The sequence below is a fragment of the Ochotona curzoniae genome, unplaced genomic scaffold (genome assembly GCF_017591425.1).
Source record: "Ochotona curzoniae isolate NIBS_2020 unplaced genomic scaffold, NIBS_Ocur_1.0 scaffold_4701, whole genome shotgun sequence".
Taxonomy (NCBI): Eukaryota; Metazoa; Chordata; class Mammalia; order Lagomorpha; family Ochotonidae; genus Ochotona; species Ochotona curzoniae.
The window spans coordinates 81,437,729-81,457,240 of record NW_024467122.1 but is presented as its reverse complement, the minus strand read 5'-3'; the positions used below and the strand labels follow the sequence as shown (position 1 = coordinate 81,457,240).

The window sequence follows — 19,512 nt, the reverse complement described above, 5'->3', positions numbered from 1 at the left end:
TGCCTGCTGATGTGCCCGTAAAAGCAGCAGCAGATGATCCACATCCTTGGGACACTGCCACCCACTGAGGGAGACCCCGAAGAAGCAGCTCTGGCCATCGCAGCCGCTTGGAGAGTGAGCCCTCCGTGGGTGCGGGGCCTAAGCACTTGGGTAATCTTGCTGTTGCTTTCCCAGGTGTGTTAGCAGCAGGCTGGTTCAGAAGCTGCTGCACAGGTGGGATGCTCAAGTTACAGATGGTAACTTGCTATGCCACATAAAGTCTCTCGTTATTTTAAGTTTTAAAGGTTTATTCATTTATTTGAAAGAGGGAAAGGCAGGGGGTAGATCTTCCATTTGCAGATAAATTCCCCAACAGCCATGGCCAAATCAGGTCACAGGAGCTTCCTCTGGGTCTCCCAAGTGCAGGGGCCCAAGCACTTGGGACATCTCTCCCCAGGGAGCTGGGTCAGAGGTGGAATGACTAGGACCCCAAGCAGTGCCCATGAGAGATGGTGACGGCACAACACTGGCCCCTAGGTTTGGCTGTGTTGACAATTACTTTGAGAGCCAGGCAGCTGTCTAGGGGTCATTGCCCTAACTCCTGAATTGGTGGGAGCCATGAGGTCCATGCAGGTCTCCCACGTGTGTAGCGCCAGCCAAGGCTCTTCCCCCACCTCCCGGGGTCGGGAACTTGAGCTGGACACTGGACTCGGGCACCACCAGTACAGATACGGTGAGCTCAGCTGTGAGCCAGCCACTTACATCCTGACTGTTGATGATACTTTTGTTTTTATAAGATTTATTTTTTTATTGGAAATTCAGGTATACAAAGAGGAGAGACAGGAAGGTTTTCCATTTAGTGGTTCACTCCCCAAATGACTGCAACAGCTGGAGCTGAGCCATTCAGAAGCCAGGAGTCTGGAGCCACTTCCGGGTCTCCCACACGGGTACAGGGTCCCAAGGCTTTGGGCCGTCCCCGACTGCTTTCCCAGGTCACAAGCAGGGAGCTGGATGGGAAGTGGAGCAGCCAGGATTAGAACTGGTGCCCATATGGGATCCTGGTGTGTGCAAGGGGAGGACTTTAGCCGCATGGCTACTGCAGCGGGTCTGAAGATACTTCTTAGAAAGGCAGCATGCAGTACTGCCACTTAGCACACATCCTCAAGGTCACATATATGATTGTATGTGGAAGAATTTTTATTGTTAGAAAATAAGATCTACAGAGGGAAGGAGAGGCAGAAAGAAAGAAAGTAGCCACTGCAGCCGGAGCTTGCCAATCCACAGCCAGGAGCCAGGAACCTCTTCCAGGTCTCCCACACGGGTGCAGGGTTCCAAAGCTTTGGGCCGTCCTCGACTGCTTTCCCAGGCCACAAGCAGGGAGCTGGATGGGAAGTGGAGCAACCAGGACTCAAACTAGCACCCATGTGGGGTGCTAACACTGCAGACCAAGGTTTAGGATGCTTTTTCTTTCTTTTTCTTTTTTGAAAAATTTATTTTTATTGCAAAACAGAGAGGAGAAGAGACAGAGAGGAAGATCTTCTGTCCAATGATTCACTCCCCAAGTGACCACAATGGCCAATGCTGCACCAATCTGAAGCCAGGAACTAGGAACCTCTTCCGGGTCTCCCACGTGGGTATAGGATCCCAAAGCTTTGGGCTGTCCTCGACTGCTTTTCCCAGGCCACAAGCAGGGAGCTAGATGGGAAGTGGGGCTGCTGGGATTAGAACCGGTGCCCCATATGGGATCCTGGTGTGTTCAAGGCAAGGACTTTAGCTGCTAGGCCACAGCAACGGGCCCAGGATGCTTTTTCATAGTGTGGTACCAAGCCCAGGTTCATTTGCTTATTTTAATTTATTTTTCCTTTTTATTTTGGACAGTCCAGTAGTTTTCACTGCGTGTGTATCACCCTTAGAAGCATGAATTTATTGACTGCTTTCATCTACTTGGGGGGCAGAGAGACAGATGTCTCAGGCATTGATTCCCTCAGGCGGCTGCAAAAAGCAGCGCTGGTTGAAGTGGGCACTCCTCCAGGTGACCTGTGTGGGGGTAGGAGCCCAGTCCCTGGGGTGATGTGTGCCCTACTGCTGCCCAGGGTGCATGAGCAGGACACAAACCTAGGCACTCTGACATGGCATGTGGGCATTCTAAGCCGCAGCTGACTCAGTTGTGCCATACTGCCTGCCCCTGTGCCATGTGTAAAAAGTTTAGGGGTCGGTGTTGTGACATAACAAGTAAAGCCACTACCTGCAAAGCTGGTTTCCCCTGTGGGTGCTGGTTTGAGTTCCAGCTGTTCCACTTAAATAAGTAAATAAATAAATCTTATTTTTTAAAAAAGCCCCTGCTGGACAGGTGTCCTGGCTGCTGTGAGCATCTGCTGTATGTTGTGTTCTGCACAGCCCAATGCATTTCTCAAAAACTCGCATTCTAAAAAGGGTGAGTGGTACTGTTTTCATCCTGGTGTAAACTTGAGCAGAACAGCAGGATGTCACTACAGGGATTACTGGGCAGTCACAGAGTGTGACAGGAACTTTGACAACACAGCACGGTTCTCATGAGCCTGCAGGTGTCGGCTCCCCCTGACCCACTGCATTGTGCACCCCAGGCAGCACCTGCAGGGGCCCCACAGGTGCACACATCTGCAGTGACAGGCAGCACGCCGGGGCCCAGTGTCACATAAGGACGGAGCCCTGTCCCTCGCCACTCCACACTGCCTGCTGGGCCCATCAAAGTGGTCATTTTCCTGAAGACCACCAAAGAGTGGCATGGGCAGGGGAAGGGCTTCGTCTGGATTTGAAGACAAGAAGGTGAGAGGCCCAGCACGATGGGCCAATGGCTGATCTTCCCCTTGCAAGCACAGGCATCCCATGTCGCACTGGTTCATGTCCTAGCTGCTCCATTTCCCATCCAGCTCATCTGCTTGTGGCCTGGGAAAACAGTATATAGGACAGCCCAAAACCTTGGGATCCTGAACTCGCATGGGAGACCCGGAAGAAACTCCTGGCTCCTGGCTTCGGATCAGCTCAACCCTGGCTGTTGCAGCCACTTGGGGAAAGAGCTCTCTGTAGGTCTTTTTTTTTTTTTTCTAATTATATATATATTATGTATATATACACACACACACTTTTAGGGGAGAATATATATATATATATATATATTAACAGGTGAGGGTCCTTTGGATTATGAAAGAAAAAAATGCTTGGTCTTTAAATTGTTTTGTATTAAAATCAAGATTGGTTAATTGCTACTTCCATAAGAGGTTTGAAGTCTTGTTCCTTCGTCAGAACCTGCCTTGGGTTCACAGGACCTCTCCCAGAGCAGACATGGCAACCTTGCTGGCCGGGGACTGCTTTTCAGGTGTTGGGAGGCTGCTAAATGGGCGTGAAGCAGCGTTATTTGCGTAAGATACCCTAAAATACTTCTGCCAAAACACAGGAATAAATAGAGGGGAAGCAGAAGTGGTGCCAAGACAGGCAGGCAGCGCTGTGGGTCAGGCACCAGTGGCTGCTAAGCAAACTCCCCACGCAGACACACACACACACACACACGCCCAAGGCCTGGCCTCTCTTTTCCCCGTCCTCGCCTCCCAGCAGTACCACAGGCGGCCGCTTTGTAGTCACAGACTCCGGCGGGTTCTCTCCGTGGACTCCGTGGTTGTTCCCCTGCCAGGTGGTGTGGTTGGGCGGCACTCTTCCCCTCCCAGCCCCAGGGAACTCTACCTTCCCGCTCCGACTTCTTAATGCCTTGTTTGTAGTTGTCACCAGACAGGCGACCCGGATGTGTACGTTTCCGTGTGGTGGGCACCCTGTTGGGGGCCACCCCGGGTCCCTAGGGCCCGCGTGGAGTGCGCACCTGTGCGTGCCAGGCACAGCTGCAGGCGCCCCGGTCCTGGGCTGTCGCTGGGCGAGCGGGGCGGGGCCGGCCCTAAACGGGACCAGCCGGGTGACTTCCTGCAACCGCAATCAGCTGAGCACGGGTCTCGGATCAGACCCCAGACCTCGCCGCGCCGGGCACCGTGCAGCCAGTGCACCCCCTGCCCCAGGTGAGCGCCCCCAGCCAGGACACAGCCCCGGGAACTACACTTCCCAGCAGGCGCCGCTGCGGCGAGCGCACCCCCCCACCCCTTCTCGACCCTCACGAAGGTACAATGCAGGCGCAGGCAAGACTTGAGGTAGACCCGGGGTCTGGCGGGCTAGGTTCACCGAGAACAAGGCCGCGGCCACAGATCGCCGCTCCCCAGCGCAACGAGGAGTTCGGAGGGTGGACTCTGCTGGCCAGGAGGCCGCCGGGACGCGGAGAGAGCCCAGGAAGGCGCAGGCCAGGACGAGCGTGCGTCCCTCGGCCTCACCGGTTCCCTGGTGCCGGACGCCGCCCGCAGCGTGTCCTGGCTACCTCTGGCGCTCCGGCTGCGTCCTTAGCGGAGGGGCGGAGAGGAAGGGCGGCTGCCTGCGAGGACAGGGGCCGGAATGGGCCGCGAGGGTACGGGCTTGCAGCGATTTGGAGCACGGTCTGTGGCCAAAGCAGCCGGCCGCGCCCCCTCCGACCCGCCGCCTTTTCTTTGTAAGGGGACCGGCAGTCCCCACTGCACAAGGCGCCCTCCCGGCCCGACCTGCTGTCCTGCCCGCACAGGATGCCCGAGGGCCCCGAGCTGCAACTGGCCAGCCACTTCGTGAACGAGGCGTGCGAGGGGCTGGTGTTCGGCGGGCGCGTGGAGAAGTCTGCCGTCAGTCACAACCCCGAGGTGCCCTTCGAGAGCAGCGCCTACCGCATCTCTGCCTTGGCACGCGGCAAGGAGCTGCGCCTGTGGCTCCGACCGCTGCCCGGGGCCGGGCCATGCCAGGAGCCGCTGGCCCTGGTCTTCCGCTTCGGCATGACCGGCTCCTTCCAGCTGGTGCCGGCAGATGAGCTGCCGCGCCATGCCCACCTGCGCTTCTACACCGCCCCGCCGGGCCCCCGGCTCGCATTGTGCTTCGTGGACGTCCGCCGCTTCGGCCACTGGGAGTTGGGGGGCGAGTGGCAGCCGGGCCGCGGGCCCTGCGTCTTGTTGGAGTACGAGCAGTTCAGGTAGGGACGGACGTGCAGGTGGGTTGCCTGGCCCGGGCGGGTCAGAATCAACCATGAAGTCGCACAGCTGCTTCTTGAGGTTCCCAGGGGGCCGAGGAGGGGGCGGGGTCCCTCGCGGAGGAGCGCTGTTGAGAATTGTTTCAGCGCAGCAATAGCTAGAGCTTCCGAACACTGGTTCTGTGATCTCCCACGTGCTGCCTGCCCACTGGTCTGTGTCCTGTGGTTTTCCTCTGTGACTGCCCGGTCTGCTTGAGTATTTGGGTGGTCTGGGCACAGGGACAAGCACAAGATGAGGAGACAGCCCCCTAGGTGAGGGGGGAGGAGGACACTGAAGCCTGGCCAGCCAGAGGAGCCTGTCCTGCAGGGCTGCAGGGGAAGGTGCCGCGACTTGCCCTCCAGCCCTTGAGAGCAGAACCCGCTGAGGTCAGCTCCACACCTGCTCCACAGCCCGGCCCAGTCCTAGAGAGCAGGTCCCAGCGGTGTGCAGTGACACACCGCGCCCCACGGGCCCTCAGCTGTGTCCCTCATTTTGATTTGCATCCCAATCCTATTTACCAAGGAAACAGCCGCAGCTGCCCAGACAGGAGGCATGAGCAGGCAGACGGGCACTGGGGTCCCCTCTGTGAGGAACAGGGGTGGGGCTGGCCTGCTCAGGCCACTGTGTTCCCCCAGGGAGAATGTGCTGCGGAACCTGGCGGACAAGGCCTTTGACCGGCCCATCTGCGAAGCCCTCCTGGACCAGCGGTTCTTCAATGGCATCGGCAACTACCTGCGGGCAGAGATTCTGTTCCGGTGAGTTGTGGCTATGGGCACCAGGGCAGGGAGGCCTCGTATGCCCAGAGTCCCAGGCTTAGTATGTCTCTCTGCCCGCCTCCCCTGCAGGCTGAGGATCCCGCCCTTCGAGAAGGCCCGCACGGTTCTGGAGGCCTTGCGACAGCGGCGGCCGGTGAGTGGCCAGCGCACGTCGGGTTCTCTCTGGTGTCACGGCTTGCTCCAACTGTGTGTGCATGCTGGGGAGGGGGTCAGGAAAGCAGAGGGGGTGTGCTGACCCAGGCCCTGCACTTCTCAGAGCCCAGAGCTGACCCTGAGCCAGAAAGTCAAGGCCAAGCTGCAGAACCCAGACCTGCTGGAGCTGTGCCACCTGGTGCCCAAGGAGGTGGTGCAGCTCGGTGAGAGCCGGGCCATGCCAGATGGGGAGGCGCCAGGCAGTTCAACGAGTGGGAGGGAGGACGCAGCCCTCAGACTTGCCCTGAAAGTTTGTGCGGGTCAGGCCTGCTCTGACCCTGCCTGGTTCCTGTCCCCCAGGTGGTAAGGGCTACGGGCCGGAGCACGGGGAAGAAGACTTCGCTGCCTTCAGGGCCTGGCTGCGGTGCTATGGTGTGCCTGGCATGAGCAGCTTGCAGGACCGGCATGGCCGCACCATGTGGTTCCAGGTGACCCGAGACCCGGGCAGGGGAGGAGCTGGGGACCCCTGATGGGGTAGCACTGCGGACATCCATGCTGCTGGGCAGGGGGACAAGGGGAGGCAGGAGGATAGTGGTGATGCCCCACTCCTGAAACGTCCTTGTTCCACTGCAGGGGGACCCAGGGCCTCTGGTGCCCAAAGGTAAGCTGCCCCTAGTGTGAAGGCCGTGGACAGGAAAGCACTGCCTTACCCTGCCTGCTTACCCACAGGGTGGGAGTTGGGAGCAGAGGACCCTCTGACCCAAACGCCCATGTCCTGTAGGGGGCAAGTCACGCAAGAAGAAACCCCGGGAGCCACAGCCAGACCCTGTGGACAGGACAGTGGTATGGGGGTCTGCCCTTGCGGAGGGGGTGAGGGTACCGGGGGTCGCCCAGCCACCCCTGGAGTGCCCCCTGAGCCCACGGGACCTCTGCCTCCTTGATCCAGGATCCCCCATCTCCATGCAAGGCCCCTGCCAGGAAACCAAGGGCCAAGAGGCATCTGTTGAAGACGCCAGCCCAGCAGTCCCCACAAGCAGCTGAGGAGGGCAGCAGGAAGGGGCAGCCGGTGGCCTCAGGTGGGCTGTCTGAGGCCTTCCGGGGAGTGGACAGGTGAACAGGGAGCCAGGGGGCCTCAACCTGGCCCCTGGCAGGAACAAGCCTTCCCCATCTTTCCTCTAGGCCGCCGCAGAGCCCGGAAGAAGGCTGAGCCCGAGCCCCCACCCCTGGAGCCAGAGGTGGTCTCTGCCTCCTAGTGGAGGTTCCTTCTGTGGGGGCTGCTCCCTGCACCCCTGTGATGGTTTATTGGTGCCCTATTTTGGCATTTTTTAAAGCCCACATGGAAAATGCTATATTTTAAATAAATGAAGAAACCTGACCTTGGCCCCACCTGGGCTAGCCGCAGAGGCCCCAAGGCCTGGCCTTGACTTGAAGCCTTCCTCCCAACTGGCCCCAGCCAGACCCACCCTTTTCTTATCCCATGATCACCCCTGGGCCAGCAGCCAGCACGGAGCTCGCACAGGTGTCCCCAGACCCTGACTCCACCTGCTAGGCTGTGAAAGGCACGCCAGCAGCTGCCTTTCCATCCAGGCATTTATTCACTGACAAGAGGCGGCCAGTGCCCGGCTCAGCTCAGAGGAGGCTGCAGCACGAGTATCAGGGACCGCACTTGGAAGGGAGAGAAGGTGAGCTTGAGGCGGCCGTCCTCCAGGGGCAGCGGGCCAGCAGGGTCTCGGCGCTCCAGGAGGTCGCAGCTGCAGGACAGGAGTGGCTGTGAGGGGCAGGCAGGAAAGGAGCGAACCCCATCGCCCCCCGACCCCAGGTCGCCACTCACGGGATGGCTTCCTGCACGGGCAGCGCCGTGTGCAGCCAGCAGTCCACGTGGCTGCCGTGGGCCTCGTACATGCGCAGGACCAGCGCGCGGCTGGGCAGCTCCTGCTCTGCCTGCGGACGGGATGGACGGTGGGCGGGTGCGGGTGACCCCGCCCTGCAGCTCAGGCCCCGCCCCCAGCGCAGGCCCCGCCCCTTACCTGCTTGACCGTCTCCAGCACGACGTCCTGGGAGGACAGTGAGAAGGCGCTCCAGGCGGTGGCCGGCGCGGGGCCTGGCACGGACAGTGGCAGCAGCGGGAAGTTGAGGTTGTATGCAGCCTGGATGACGCCGGCGTCCTGGAAGGAGCCTGGACCATGACCAGAAAGGGGCACGGGTTGGAACATGGGGTCCAATGAGAACAGTGGGGTGTTTCGGGGCTAGAGGCAGGGCCGAGCGGCCACCTCCCCGGGGAACTCACCTTTATGTGGCATCAGTGCGTAGGTGAACTCGTGGCGCCCCATGTCTGCCGTGGCATCTGGGGACTTAGGGGCCCGCAAGCTAGAAGTGGAAGGCTGGTGTGAGGCTGCTCGCCAGGTCCCAGGGCCAAGGGCAGCCACCAGTGGGGGGCACACCCCACTCACAGCGAGAGGCTGAGGACGTTGCCATGCACCGAGGCGCCGTACTTGCAGTCGTTGAGCAGGGCCAGGCCAAAGCCATGCTCTGACAGGTCCAGCCAGCGGTGGGCCCACACCTGGGGGCAGACCCCCCCCTTGCCTTGAACCCCGGGCCTCAAGGGCACACAGCTCCTGTTCTCAGGACCCCAGCACCTGGTCCAGGTGGGCCTCGGCTTCGTCACCCATCCACCAGAGGGCCATGAGCGTCCAGCTCAATGTCGGCACAAGGTAGCTGCCCAGCACCTGTGCCAGGCAGATGTGTCGTTCCCCCTTCCCCCCGACAGAGTCTTCCCGGGGCCCCCTGCCCCCTGGCTAACCTCAAACCGAGCCCAGTCCCAGGAGGTGTTGCGGTGTGTGGGCCGCTGCAGGTGCCCAAACTGGATCTCATAGGTGGCATGAGGGCTGCGCACACGGGCAGGGAACTCCACCTTCAGGAACTTGTGGGCCTCATGCCAGTGTACCTGGGCAGTGGGGGATGGTATAGAAGGAAGGGACAAGGCAGGCCAGGGATGGCCCCACATTCCCACCCCTCCCCTGCCATAGGCGGCCACTGCCCTGCCCCTGGCTACCTCAGTGTGGAAGCGGACATAGGGGCAGCCAATGTCCAGTACAACCTCCTGGCTGAGGCGGCTGCTGGGGCTGAGCTGCAGCAGGAACCAGGCACTGCCCCGCAGGCCACCCTCCACGCCCACCGCCAAGGTGCCTGGCTGGCCCAGCACAGGCTTCCTGTGGGACAGAGCAAGGGGGGCACTGAGCCAGGGTGGCCCCCAGCCCATGGCCCCCGCACGTCCTGCACTGTCCGTACCGGGTCTCCAGGTGGTAGTCCATGACATCCCACGCGTCCCAGTACAATGGCACATCATCAAACAGCACAAACTGGTTACCCACGGCGCCCTCCGCTATGACCTCCCTGGTGGGACAGGGGAATGGCTTGTTATACCCAGCAGGCTTCACCCTCTCCAGCTCTTCTCGGTTGGGCAGGATGAGGAAAGAACCCAGGACAGCCGCCTAGCCCAGCCTGCCCTCTGCTGTGAGTGGGTCCTGGCCCAGAGCCTCTGGTGGGCTGCCATGGTCAGGGACAATGGGGCCCGCAGTCTGGGATCCACTTGCCAGGCAGTGGGAAAGGGCAGTGAGGGGTTGGTACCTGCCAGAGTCCACGAGCAGCAGGGATGTCAGGTGGCCAGTCGGGTCCAGCCTCACCCGGAGGATGCCGTTGTCCAGGGTCACTGAACCGTCACTCTTCATGGCAGAGGCAATGAGGCAGAGACTGGAGGGCAGCTGCCTACATCCCTGGGCCCCCTGACCCTGTGACCCCTATGTTCCAGGTTGGGGAGCATAGCTTCCCGCCCCCGCCAGCCTTACCTCTTGCACCACGGTCACAGGCTGCTGGGGCTGCTGGAGCTGCAGTGAGGTAGGGGCGGGCACTGGGGCGTAGCCCATGCTGGGCACCGTCACCAGGGCTAGGGGGGAGGCCTGGGCATCAGTGTGGCCTCCCTCACTGTCCAGCCACTGCCCTCCATGAGGCTGGGCTGGAGGAGGCAGAGCTGCCCAGGGAGTATCCCTGATTCCACCCTTTCCTGCCCTGTACCTAGACAGTGAGTCCCTCCGGGCCGGGGCAGGGCCAGCACCTCAGTGCGCTTCCACGGCAGTGTGTTGACAAGGAGGAGGCCTTGGGGCCCCGGCTCCCCGGCACACAGGGCTGCAGCAGCAGCACTGAGCAGGGTGTTTCCATGGGATCGGATGGCTGTGGAAAGACCAGCTGGTCACAGGCGACCAGGGGCACTGGGAGAACCGGAGTGGCCACCAGGCTATGTGGGCTCACCTTCATAGTGGCTCAGGGCCTCCTCTGCCACCAGCTGGATGCAGCTTCCTGTCACCACATCATGGAACTGGTTCAAGAGCAGGAGCCTGCGGGGCAGAGGCAGGGTAGAAGGGAGACAGGGGCAGGGTTGGAGGAGGTAGGGGCAGGGTAGAGGTGAGGCAGGCAGGGCTTAGGGGTGGGAGGCAGGGCTGGAGAAGGCAGGGACAGGGTAGAGGGGAGCAGAGGCAGGGCTTAGGGGAGGCAGGAGTGGGAGCTACCTCCAGAGGTGCTGCAGCTGGGCTGCCGGGTACAGGAAGTGGGCACTGCGGGCCAGGGCCAGGCTGCTGAGCAGCTCGGCGTCGTGCAGGAGGCGCTCGCACTCCCGGTTCCCCTTCTTGAGCTGCACCCGGGTCAGGAGAGGCAAGGCCTCAGTTCAGGGGTGCTGGGATCCCCTCCCCGGCCGTGCCTCACCGAAGGCCTGCTCCCCACATGGGCTCTTGCACCCCCAGGAACCTGGGCATGCGTGGTATAGGTGCCGTTGTGCAGCTCCAAGAAGAGTTCACCGATCCACGTGCACAGCCGCTCCGAGTCGCATTCGAGTGCCGAGAAGAGCTGCTCTGGGGATGACAGCTGCACCCTGGGGTGGGGGCACCATGGGCCTGATGTTCACCCCAGCTCCTGCCCCAGCACTGGCCATGCAGGGGCGGTGCAGCCTGGTGGGCCAGGAACTTTCTCTGCTCAGCCCCCTCTCCCCAACCCCAAGTGAAGCAGCATAGGCCTGGTGGTCAAGTGGGTAGAAGGGTGGGCTGAGGGTGTGGGCCTGACCTGGGCAGCCCATCGGTATGGCCCAGGCGCTTCAGGCGGTCCAGCATGGTCTGCGTGGGGCCTCCACCTCCGTCCCCAAAGCCGAAGAGGAAGGCACTGTGGTTGGCCCGCCCCTTGTCCCGGTTGTTGGTCACAGTCTTCAGCACCTGGCAGGTCAGGGGCAGGTAAAGGGTGGAAAGCCCAGGCCCCGACCTCAGGCACCCCAGACCGGCCCCTCCAGGCTACAAGGTGTCCACTCACCTCCTCCACAGTGCCTTGCATCCCATATGAGTCACCAGGCGGGAAGTGGACCAGCACTCGTGAGCCATCCAGGCCCTCCCAGAAGAAAGTGTGGTGCTGTGGGCAGCAGATGGGTGAGGTTGAGGCACCTGGTTTACTGGCTGGTGGGGGTCAGGGCCTTGTGACCTTTGCAGGGCCCCTGCTCACCGGAAAGGAGTTGACCAAGTTCCAGCTGAGCTTCTGGGTCAGGAAGCGCTTGAGGCCACAGCCACGCATGATCTGGGGAAGCTGTGCCGAGTAGCCGAAGGTGTCGGGCAGCCAGAACTGTGGGACAAAGGCCCCGGAGAGTGGGGATCAGAGCACCCATTGCCCCAGCTGCCCTGCCGGCTCAGCCCTGTGCGGCGGCTTCTGGCCTACCTCTGAGCAGTGCCGCCCAAACTCCTGCAGGAAGAACTTCTGGCCCTCCAGGAACTGCCGCACCATGGCCTCTCCGCTGGGAAGGTTCCCGTCCTGGGGGCAGGGGAGAGGGTGGCGGGTCAGTTCCAGCTGTGAGGCCAGGGCTGCCACATGACAGAAGGTTAGTGCCAGGGATTCCAGGATGAATTATGTGTGAGAACAGCCTGTAGAAGTCCCCAGCCAAGCCCAGGGAGGGCCAGGCCACAGGAGCGAAGGCTTTGACCCCATGGGCACTCACCATCTCCACCCAGGTGCCCCCCACGGGCACAAACTGCCCACGGCAGGCGAACTCCTGAAGTCGGGCATGCAGGCCAGGGTAGCGGCTCTTCACCCAGTCCAGCTGCTGCGCCTGTGGGAGGCAGGGGAGGGGGTCAGGCCAGGAGGGAGCAAGCCCTGCACCCAGGCCTGCCCCACTCCCTGTGGCTGTCCCACACACCTGAGAACAAGTGAAGATGAAGTCGGGGTTGTGCTCCATGAGCTGTACAGCTGTCACCCAGCTCCGGGCGCACTTCCGCACAGTCTCCTTGAAGGGCCAGAGCCAGGCTGTGGGGGAGGCAAGGCCTTGCGTGGAACTCCAAGGGTCCTTCTGGCTCCTACCCCACCTGGGCCTGCACCCTGAGCAGTCAGCTCAAACCACTCCACTGAGGCCTCACCTGGCCCATGTACCACAGACCCAGTCATTCCAGGTCATCACACAGCCCTCGTCTTGGGGTGCTGTGGCTGCATGCCAATCTTGCTCATTCCCATTCAGTTCACAGGTCACCCTGTCCCAGGAGCCTCCTGGGGTGCCACCAGCTTGGCTGGGCTTGGCGGCCCCCACCCTTCCGCTCTGGGGTAGGTTCTGCTCTTGTCTCCACCCCCAAGCCTCCAGCCCAGGGCCTCCCCAGTGTCCTTGTGCCATCTTACAGTCAAGAAAACTGAGGCCCAGGAGGGCTCCTCCCACCACTCCCATATCCCCACAGCCCACCTGTGTCAATGTGGCAGTGCCCCATGGCATGGAGGGTGTGCTGACTTTCACCCCCATGCTGGCTGAAGAACCTGGAGGCCAAGGCCTGGGCAGCCGGAAAGGTCTCAGGCTTGGAGGGGTCACATATGTTCACCATCTGGTTGGCTGTGTACAGGGCCTGGAAGCTGCGCTGGTTGTCCTGCCCGAGGCCCTGCAGGGGAAGTGGTGAGGGGACTAGAGTGTCCGCTCTTAATATCCTGTCCAGCACGGCCTTCACGATTCTCCTTATGAGCCGTCAGGGGACCTCGGCAGGGATCCCCCACCCTGCTGCCAACACTCAGGCATGAGCTCCTCCCCGAGTTCCCAGTAAGTGACTTGGGGAACATTGTGGCTGGCCCAGGCACATGGGGGAGGAGAGCGTGCCCCGTACCTTGGCCATGCCCATCAGCAGCTCCAGGTCCACCAGCAGCCTATGCACGTCACGGTGGAACACAGCCAGCTCGGCCCGGCTCAGCTGGAAGGTCTTGTCGGGGTCGGGGGCAGCAATCATGCTGCCCTTCCCAGCGCCCAGGAGCCCAGTGCAGGCCACTTCCACGTACAGGGTTAGGCTGCATGCATGATGAGGCACCTCAGGCCCAGGCAAGGCACAACAGAGTCCTCCCCTGACCGCCTGGAGGATCCCAGTGTAGGGGTGTCTGCTGCTGAGAGTTCAGCTTCAAGGACAGGAAGGGACCACGCCTGGAACTGCATGCCCTGCCGTGCCGGGCAATATTTCACCGGAGCTCCAGTTAGTGGAGAGTACAACAGAAAGATGAGCTTACTCTGATACAAACAATCCTGAAATCTATACATAGGAGAGGTTCTTTAGAGTTCACAAAAAAATGTGTGGTATTGATGTGGGGAGGCAGCAGGTTGGGGCGACACACTCCACTATGCCTAATTGCCCATCAAGGCCCCTTTCTTGGAAGCCTCACTTCCACCCAGTACCCTGGAAGGGGAAACACATTCAAGCCTGTGTGGAGTTTTTCCTGGCTGTCATCAGCCTCCTGGGTGAGCACGTTGCCTTGAAAGAGGAGGTGCCGCCCATTCCTGGGGGTTAGGACCAAGGGAGGTGCCCAGCTGCCCTTCTCAGCTAGGGTCCCCACCTTGCTAAATGAGCCTTAGGACTCTGCACCCCAGCCACATGTCTGGGCTTAGGAAGCTTCTGGAAGTAGAAGGCGAGGATTGGTCACAATGAGGCTGTCCCCCACACCGTGTAAGAAGCCGTGTGTACACATGCCATGCTTGTTCCCACCTTCCAGGGCCTTTCTCAAATGCCTCCTTATTTCTATAGCCCCTTGGCCTCAGCCTGGGAAGCCCATTTGCATAGCAAGAGCATATCTGGAGCCCAATTCCCCAGCAAGGCCAGGCTGGACAGCACTCTGCCCTACCCTGTGACCTGCACTGACCAAAGCTAGCTGGCCTGGCCCTCTTGCTCCAATGGGAATGCCAGCTTGGTCAACTGGACACCATTCACAACCACAGGGCCCTCCATTTCCCAGTGCTACACTTCTGAGTATGGCAACTAACCCCAATGGATAAAGAGGAAGCTGAATTCCCATCATGTGACCACACTCAATAGGCGTGCAAACAAGGTGGCCGCATTCGAGGTATTAAGTCAGGTGTCCCATAGCCAGGAAATACAATCTCAGCCAGCAGAACACACTATACCTTGGCACCGGGGCAACAGCAGCCACTCACGTGATGCTTCTCCACAGGTACCACAGAAAGTGGCTTCCTTTCCATCTGGCAAGCACTGTGGGCCCTGAGAACTGCCCCTGCCCCTCAGCCTTGGGAGGCCCGAACGTCAGCAGCCACTCACCTCCGGGGGTCTCCTTCCCTCAGCTTGTCGGCCAGGATGAAGCTGGTCTTCTCGCCTTCTTTGGTCAAACCCTGGGAAGGAGGCCAGTGCAACAGGGCCTCAGGGTCTCAGGACCTCAGGACATCGGAAAGCTCCAGCCCATCCCAGGAGCCTGATCTGAATGGAAGCTCCACGAAATGCAGGGCACGTTGACTGCACTGCACGCTCCATGTCCAATGTTCTGCACGGTGCCAACCAGGGGCACAAGGAGGCAGGTGCTGCCTTCATCTTAGGACAGGAAAAATAACAGTCCTACCTCCAGTCTGTGGGGGAAGAGGCCTTACATTAAAAAAAAAAAAAAAAAAGATTTATTTTATTTTATTTGAAAGGCAAATTGAGCGAGAGAAGGGTAGGAAAAGAAAGAACCATCAGCTGGTTGGTTCACTCCCCAGATGGCTGGCTGGTTCATTCCCCAAGTGGCCACAAGGGTCAGAGCTGACCCAATCTGAAGCCAGGAGGCAGGAACTTCTTTTGGGTATCCTGCATGGTGCAGGGTCCCAAGGCCTCTGATGCTTTTCCCAGGCCACAAACAGGGAGCTGGATGGGAAGTAGAATGGAATAGCCAGGACACGAACCACTGCCCACATGGTATCCTAGTGCCACAGGTGGAGCGTTAGCATGCTACATCACTGCACTGGACCCCCAGAGTTTGTACTTCATACTGTTTGAAGTCATTTCCTTGGGGCTGGTGTCACAGTATAGTGGGTAAGCTGCTGCCTGTGAGCCCGGCATCCCATATGGGCACAATTCAGCTCTTGGCTGCTCCACTTTCAACCTGCAGATGGAAGGTGCTTCTCTCTCTCTTTTTCAGATAAATAAAATCAAGTTCTTAGAAAGGAATAATGTTGACTTGAGAACTAGGGACCCATCAGATTGGGAATGCAGCAGCTCGCTGTGCCAGGGGCCAGGGCCACGTCCTGGGCCGACGGGAGCAACTCACCTGGACAGGCTCCCCGTCGCGCCACACCAGGCCCTCTCCATCACTCTCCCAGCAAAGGTGAACTTCCTGGCCCACCCACGCCTCGGGGATGTTAAGATCCACCCGGAACCAGCAAGTCCACCATCTGCAAGACAGCCCAAGTCCAGGGGCGGGATGGGGCCAGCGGGGACCCTGAGGGGCAGGGGGTGCCGCGGGGGCGGAGCGTTACCCACGTGGGTCCGAAGCTGTCGCCGACCTGCGCGGGGCTAAACTCCTGCTGCACAGCCTCCTGGTAGGACAGCCTCTCGGGCGTCAGGAAGCTGGACAGGGCGCTCACGGGGCAGCGCTCCCCGAACAGCCTGGACGGGGACGGGCCGGTGAGTGCGCGCGCCGGCGGCCGGGGACGCTCCTCCCTCCGCCCGGCGGCCCCTCGGCCCGCACCTGCCCCGGAGGTTACAGTCGGTGAAATAGAGTGGCGACACAAACTTCTCCACTCGTTCCAGCGTGGTGCGCCAGTGTTTGATGGGTGGCGCCGCCGCCATCGCCCCGGCCCCACTGCGCTCCTCCCCGCCCACCCGGAAGCCCTAACGCTTGCCCGGGTGCAGCCTCTGGTCTGGCACCAAAGGTTCCGGGATCAGAAAGACCCGGGGGAGGGAGGAGTTTTTCTTGGGACACCGACTGGTCCCCCGGCCCCTAGGAACTAGCATCTTGGGGGCTGCGCTGACTTCTGCCCAGGCGCCCCCACTTTTTTTTTCCCAAATACTTGAAAGGCAGAGTTAGAGTAATCTTCCCATTTTCTGCCTCACTCCCCAGCTGGCTGCGATCCAGGCGTTTCTTCCACGTTTGAGGGCAGGATGCCCAAGCACTTGAGCCACCCAAGGCTGCTCTCCCAGGTACATTAGCAGGAGGCTGAATTAGAAACGGAGCAACTGGGACTAGAACCAGCACCCAAACATAGGATGCCAGTGTCAGACAATGGCTTTACTGGCGAGGCTTTAACACTGGGTCCCCGAGCTGTACTTTTATTCTGTAAAATTTTATTTGAAAGGCAGTTAACGAGAGCTCTTCCATCTACTGACTCATTGACCAGGGCTGGGCTGGGCTGAAGCCAGGAGCTTCATCTGGTCTCCCTCATGGATGCACATGTCCCTGGTGCATCAGCAGGGAGCTGGATCCACAGCAGAGCAGCCAGGATTGGAGCCCAGGGCTTTTGCTTCTGATGCTGGCTTCTCAGTCTCAGTGGGCTGCAGGGTGAATTCCTCAGTATCAACAGGAGAGCCAAGGACAGAGACAGGACCACTCAGGATGGGTAAGGGCCATGTCGCTGTGCAGTGCTGGTTCATTCCCTGGCTCTTGCTACCGTGGTGCGGATGTGGAGCTGGGCTCCAAGGGTAGATTACAGACCAGGATGGCTCCAGGACTCATTAACAAATTAGGACCCCCACCCCCCACCACACTGGCTACTTTGCTGCAGTCCGGGTCTGAAGGTTGCTAGGGAGACAACACAGACAGCATTGGCCCTTATGTTTTAGTGGAAATACTGAGCTTATACAATTTCTCACCTGAATTATGTGCAGACGGAGTACCCATTACCAAATGGGACTGAGGGTCACTTTCTTGTCATCTCAAACACCAGTTTGGAGCTTGGAGCCAGGTGTCTAGGGTTGGTGAACTCCTGCTGGCAGCACTGCTAGGGCAGGTCAGTGGGATCGGAGGCGGACAGAGTTCACTGCTAAGCAAACCTGGGAGATCACCTTCCCCTAACCTAGCCCAGGCTGTTTGGGGGCCTTCTATTTGGCTTAGTCACCTGACATCCTGCAATGACAAAAACCTAACTTGACATGTGGTTTGGATGGTAATAGGAACTTTCAGTTTACAAGTAAGGAAGAGGGGGCAGTCCCTCAGCCTGCCTTCTCAGAGTCTCTCAGTTTGGTCCAGCCCTGGCCTGGCTCAATCCTGCAGCCCTGGCAGTGGTAAGCATTTGGGGAGTCAAGCAGTGTGGCCACAACCACTAGCTGACTAGGATGATGGGGGAATTTTCCATTTTTACTGGGGACAAGCTTTAGGGCCAATTATGTATTTGAAGCAAAACTGCAGCTGCCCCTAGATGAGGGCCTGCAGCTCCAACTCCCTGCTGCACAGTTCTCTGGAGAGGACAAGGGTTTGGGGTGAGAACTCATTCCTTAAGAACCACACTTTTATTTATTTACAAAAAGAAAAAAAAAGAAAAGAAAAAAAATTGGGGATGGGGGAGACAAGTTTTACACAAAAGTACTACAATGAATTCCCTTTGGTAAAAAGTGTAATAAAGGTCTTGTACATCTGTTCATAGGTACTAAATCTGAAGCCACACGGGACTATCGTACACAAGGAGCTGGAGCAGTTATGCTAGCACATCAAAGCATATTTCTTTTAATAAAAAATTGACAGTATGTACATTATTTACAAAAAACGAAAATCCAGGTTTAAACTGTGTGTATGTGTGTGTATGTGTGTGTTTGTGGTGTGTGCGTGTGTAGGTGAAGCCGGCGCTGGCACTGGACAGGCTGTCGAGAAGCAGGTACCGAACAGTCCACGGGGGCCGAGGACGATGATGGAGCTGAGCCGTGGAGAACCAGGAGGGGTGAGAGGCCACACAGAACTTGCCAGGAACCAGACCCACAAAACGATCCACCCCAAAGCCAAACTGTGGCTCTTGGACAAAGCCTAACGCGTGGCTTTGGGTGTACTCGAGGGATCAGAAAGTAAAATCAAATCCAGTCTTTTCCTCCTTCCGTAGAGGGAAGATGAGCAGTGGTCACCAGCACTGACCCACAGGAACCTTGAGCCTCTGCCTAACGTGTCCTGCCGACATGCCTCCTGGTCCCCAGCTGCAGCCAGGCCACAGGAAACTGGAGTCTCCGCTCTGCTGGTGTGTGCGAGCAGGCCGCCAGCCTCTGCAGGCATGGGCCTCCCTCCCTTCCTCTGGGCGGTCGGGCTCCCGATACCCACGCTGCCTCAGGCAAAGGTCCAGCTGCAGTGCTGTCAGGCATCCTTGTCCTCATGCGAGCCTGCGGGGTGCCAGGCTGCACCCAACGGCTGGCCAGGATGGTGGCCTTGACCAGAGGCCCCAGGAGCCTGAGAGGCAGCCTGCGGCTTCCTCAGGGGTGAAGTGTGCCCCCACACTCCTCGAGTCTGGGCTTGGGCTCTGTGGTCACGGGGCTTTCAACCCTGGGCCATACTTGACTCGGTACTTGTTAATGCTCACAAAGTGCAGGGTCTCCGTGTCACAGGTGGTGGTACAGGGCACCAGGCCCTCCAACCCCTCACCCATGAGCCACTTGCTGGTTTCTGCTGCCATTTCACGGGGCACATGTTCCTTGGTCCATTTATCTACCCAGGCCTGGAACCTCTGATGTAGTCGTTTGCTTACACGCTCATGAGACTGCAAAACAGAAAGGAAAGAAGAAAACTGAAGGCAGACCAAAAAGATGAACATCTCCCTAAGGCAAAATGGATGGTGGCAGACACTCCTGGAGCAGGAACCCCAGGTCGGCCCTTCACACAGGTGCAAGGGGCCCAGGGCCCAAGGCTCAAGGCCACAGGCACTTGTGGTGTCTCCCACTGCCTTCCCAGATGCATCAGCAGGGAGCTGGGTGGGAAGTAGAACAGAATGACTCCAATAGGCATTCTGATATGAGATTCCACTGTCACAGATCGTGGCCTAATCCAGGGAGGAACACCACTGGCCCCAAAAGAGGGCCTCATCCCATTCTCTTTCCCTACTCTCCAACCTATGTATGAGAAACGCAGTTACTGGCACCCATATGCAAGAAACAAGACAGACAAAGTGCTGTTATCCAGACCCAAGGATCTGAACCACAGATGTGAGGAGTATGGTAATCCAGTTTTTCAGCTCCATGAGAAGTTCACCAAGCACCTGTGCATGGTGCAAGTCCATGTGCACCTGTACTATTTCAAGTCCTTTCAAACTTAAC

At 59.2% G+C, this 19,512-nt stretch overlaps 3 protein-coding genes and 1 long non-coding RNA gene across 10 annotated transcripts in view; 2 read left to right on the top strand and 2 right to left on the bottom strand.

Annotated features, from left to right (window-relative positions):
• The first annotated feature begins 3,802 nt into the window (after positions 1-3,802).
• NEIL1 (nei like DNA glycosylase 1) lies at positions 3,803-7,319 on the top strand. 2 transcript variants are annotated; one of them, XM_040968734.1, is made up of 10 exons: positions 3,803-4,019; positions 4,607-5,041; positions 5,714-5,833; positions 5,924-5,987; positions 6,111-6,210; positions 6,347-6,474; positions 6,620-6,647; positions 6,768-6,829; positions 6,933-7,062; positions 7,166-7,319. In XM_040968734.1, exons 2-10 carry the CDS (start codon positions 4,608-4,610, stop codon positions 7,237-7,239), a joined length of 1,140 nt encoding a protein of 379 aa, XP_040824668.1. In that variant the 5' UTR covers positions 3,803-4,019; position 4,607; the 3' UTR covers positions 7,240-7,319. The 2 variants fall into 2 exon arrangements, 1 of the variants encoding a protein (XP_040824668.1); XR_005882573.1 differs by lacking the exon at positions 6,620-6,647 and having other exon boundaries at positions 7,166-7,254.
• A 247-nt stretch (positions 7,320-7,566) lies between these two features.
• Positions 7,567-16,086, bottom strand: MAN2C1 (mannosidase alpha class 2C member 1). Of its 4 annotated transcripts, none has more exons than XM_040968727.1 (26): positions 15,977-16,086; positions 15,769-15,894; positions 15,557-15,680; positions 14,578-14,648; positions 13,147-13,324; positions 12,738-12,927; positions 12,207-12,313; positions 12,009-12,119; positions 11,732-11,824; positions 11,522-11,638; positions 11,336-11,431; positions 11,096-11,241; positions 10,784-10,907; positions 10,549-10,670; positions 10,292-10,377; positions 10,058-10,213; positions 9,808-9,942; positions 9,614-9,722; positions 9,275-9,379; positions 9,039-9,195; positions 8,787-8,930; positions 8,437-8,546; positions 8,274-8,353; positions 8,014-8,162; positions 7,818-7,927; positions 7,567-7,737 (listed from the first exon to the last, which is right to left on the bottom strand). In XM_040968727.1, the coding sequence occupies exons 1-26, from the start codon at positions 16,075-16,077 to the stop codon at positions 7,611-7,613; spliced, it is 3,174 nt and encodes a 1,057-aa protein (XP_040824661.1). In that variant the 5' UTR covers positions 16,078-16,086; the 3' UTR covers positions 7,567-7,610. The 4 variants fall into 4 exon arrangements, with proteins under 4 accessions (XP_040824661.1, XP_040824662.1, XP_040824663.1 ...); XM_040968728.1 differs by having other exon boundaries at positions 9,614-9,708; positions 9,832-9,929; XM_040968729.1 differs by having other exon boundaries at positions 8,014-8,094; positions 8,275-8,353; positions 9,614-9,708; positions 9,832-9,929.
• Positions 16,087-16,177: 91 nt separating this feature from the next.
• LOC121149497 lies at positions 16,178-17,978 on the top strand. The gene is made up of 2 exons (XR_005882668.1): positions 16,178-16,428; positions 17,868-17,978. It is a non-coding gene; the product is annotated as an uncharacterized LOC121149497 (long non-coding RNA).
• The window catches only part of SIN3A (SIN3 transcription regulator family member A), a 61,237-nt gene continuing 59,443 nt past the window's right edge, over positions 17,719-19,512 (bottom strand). For all 3 annotated transcript variants that reach the window (XM_040970276.1, XM_040970278.1, XM_040970277.1), the window contains exon 21: positions 17,719-18,959. In XM_040970276.1, coding sequence (XP_040826210.1) covers positions 18,729-18,959 — 231 coding nt within the window. In that variant the 3' untranslated portion in view covers positions 17,719-18,728. The remainder of the gene's footprint in view (positions 18,960-19,512) is intronic.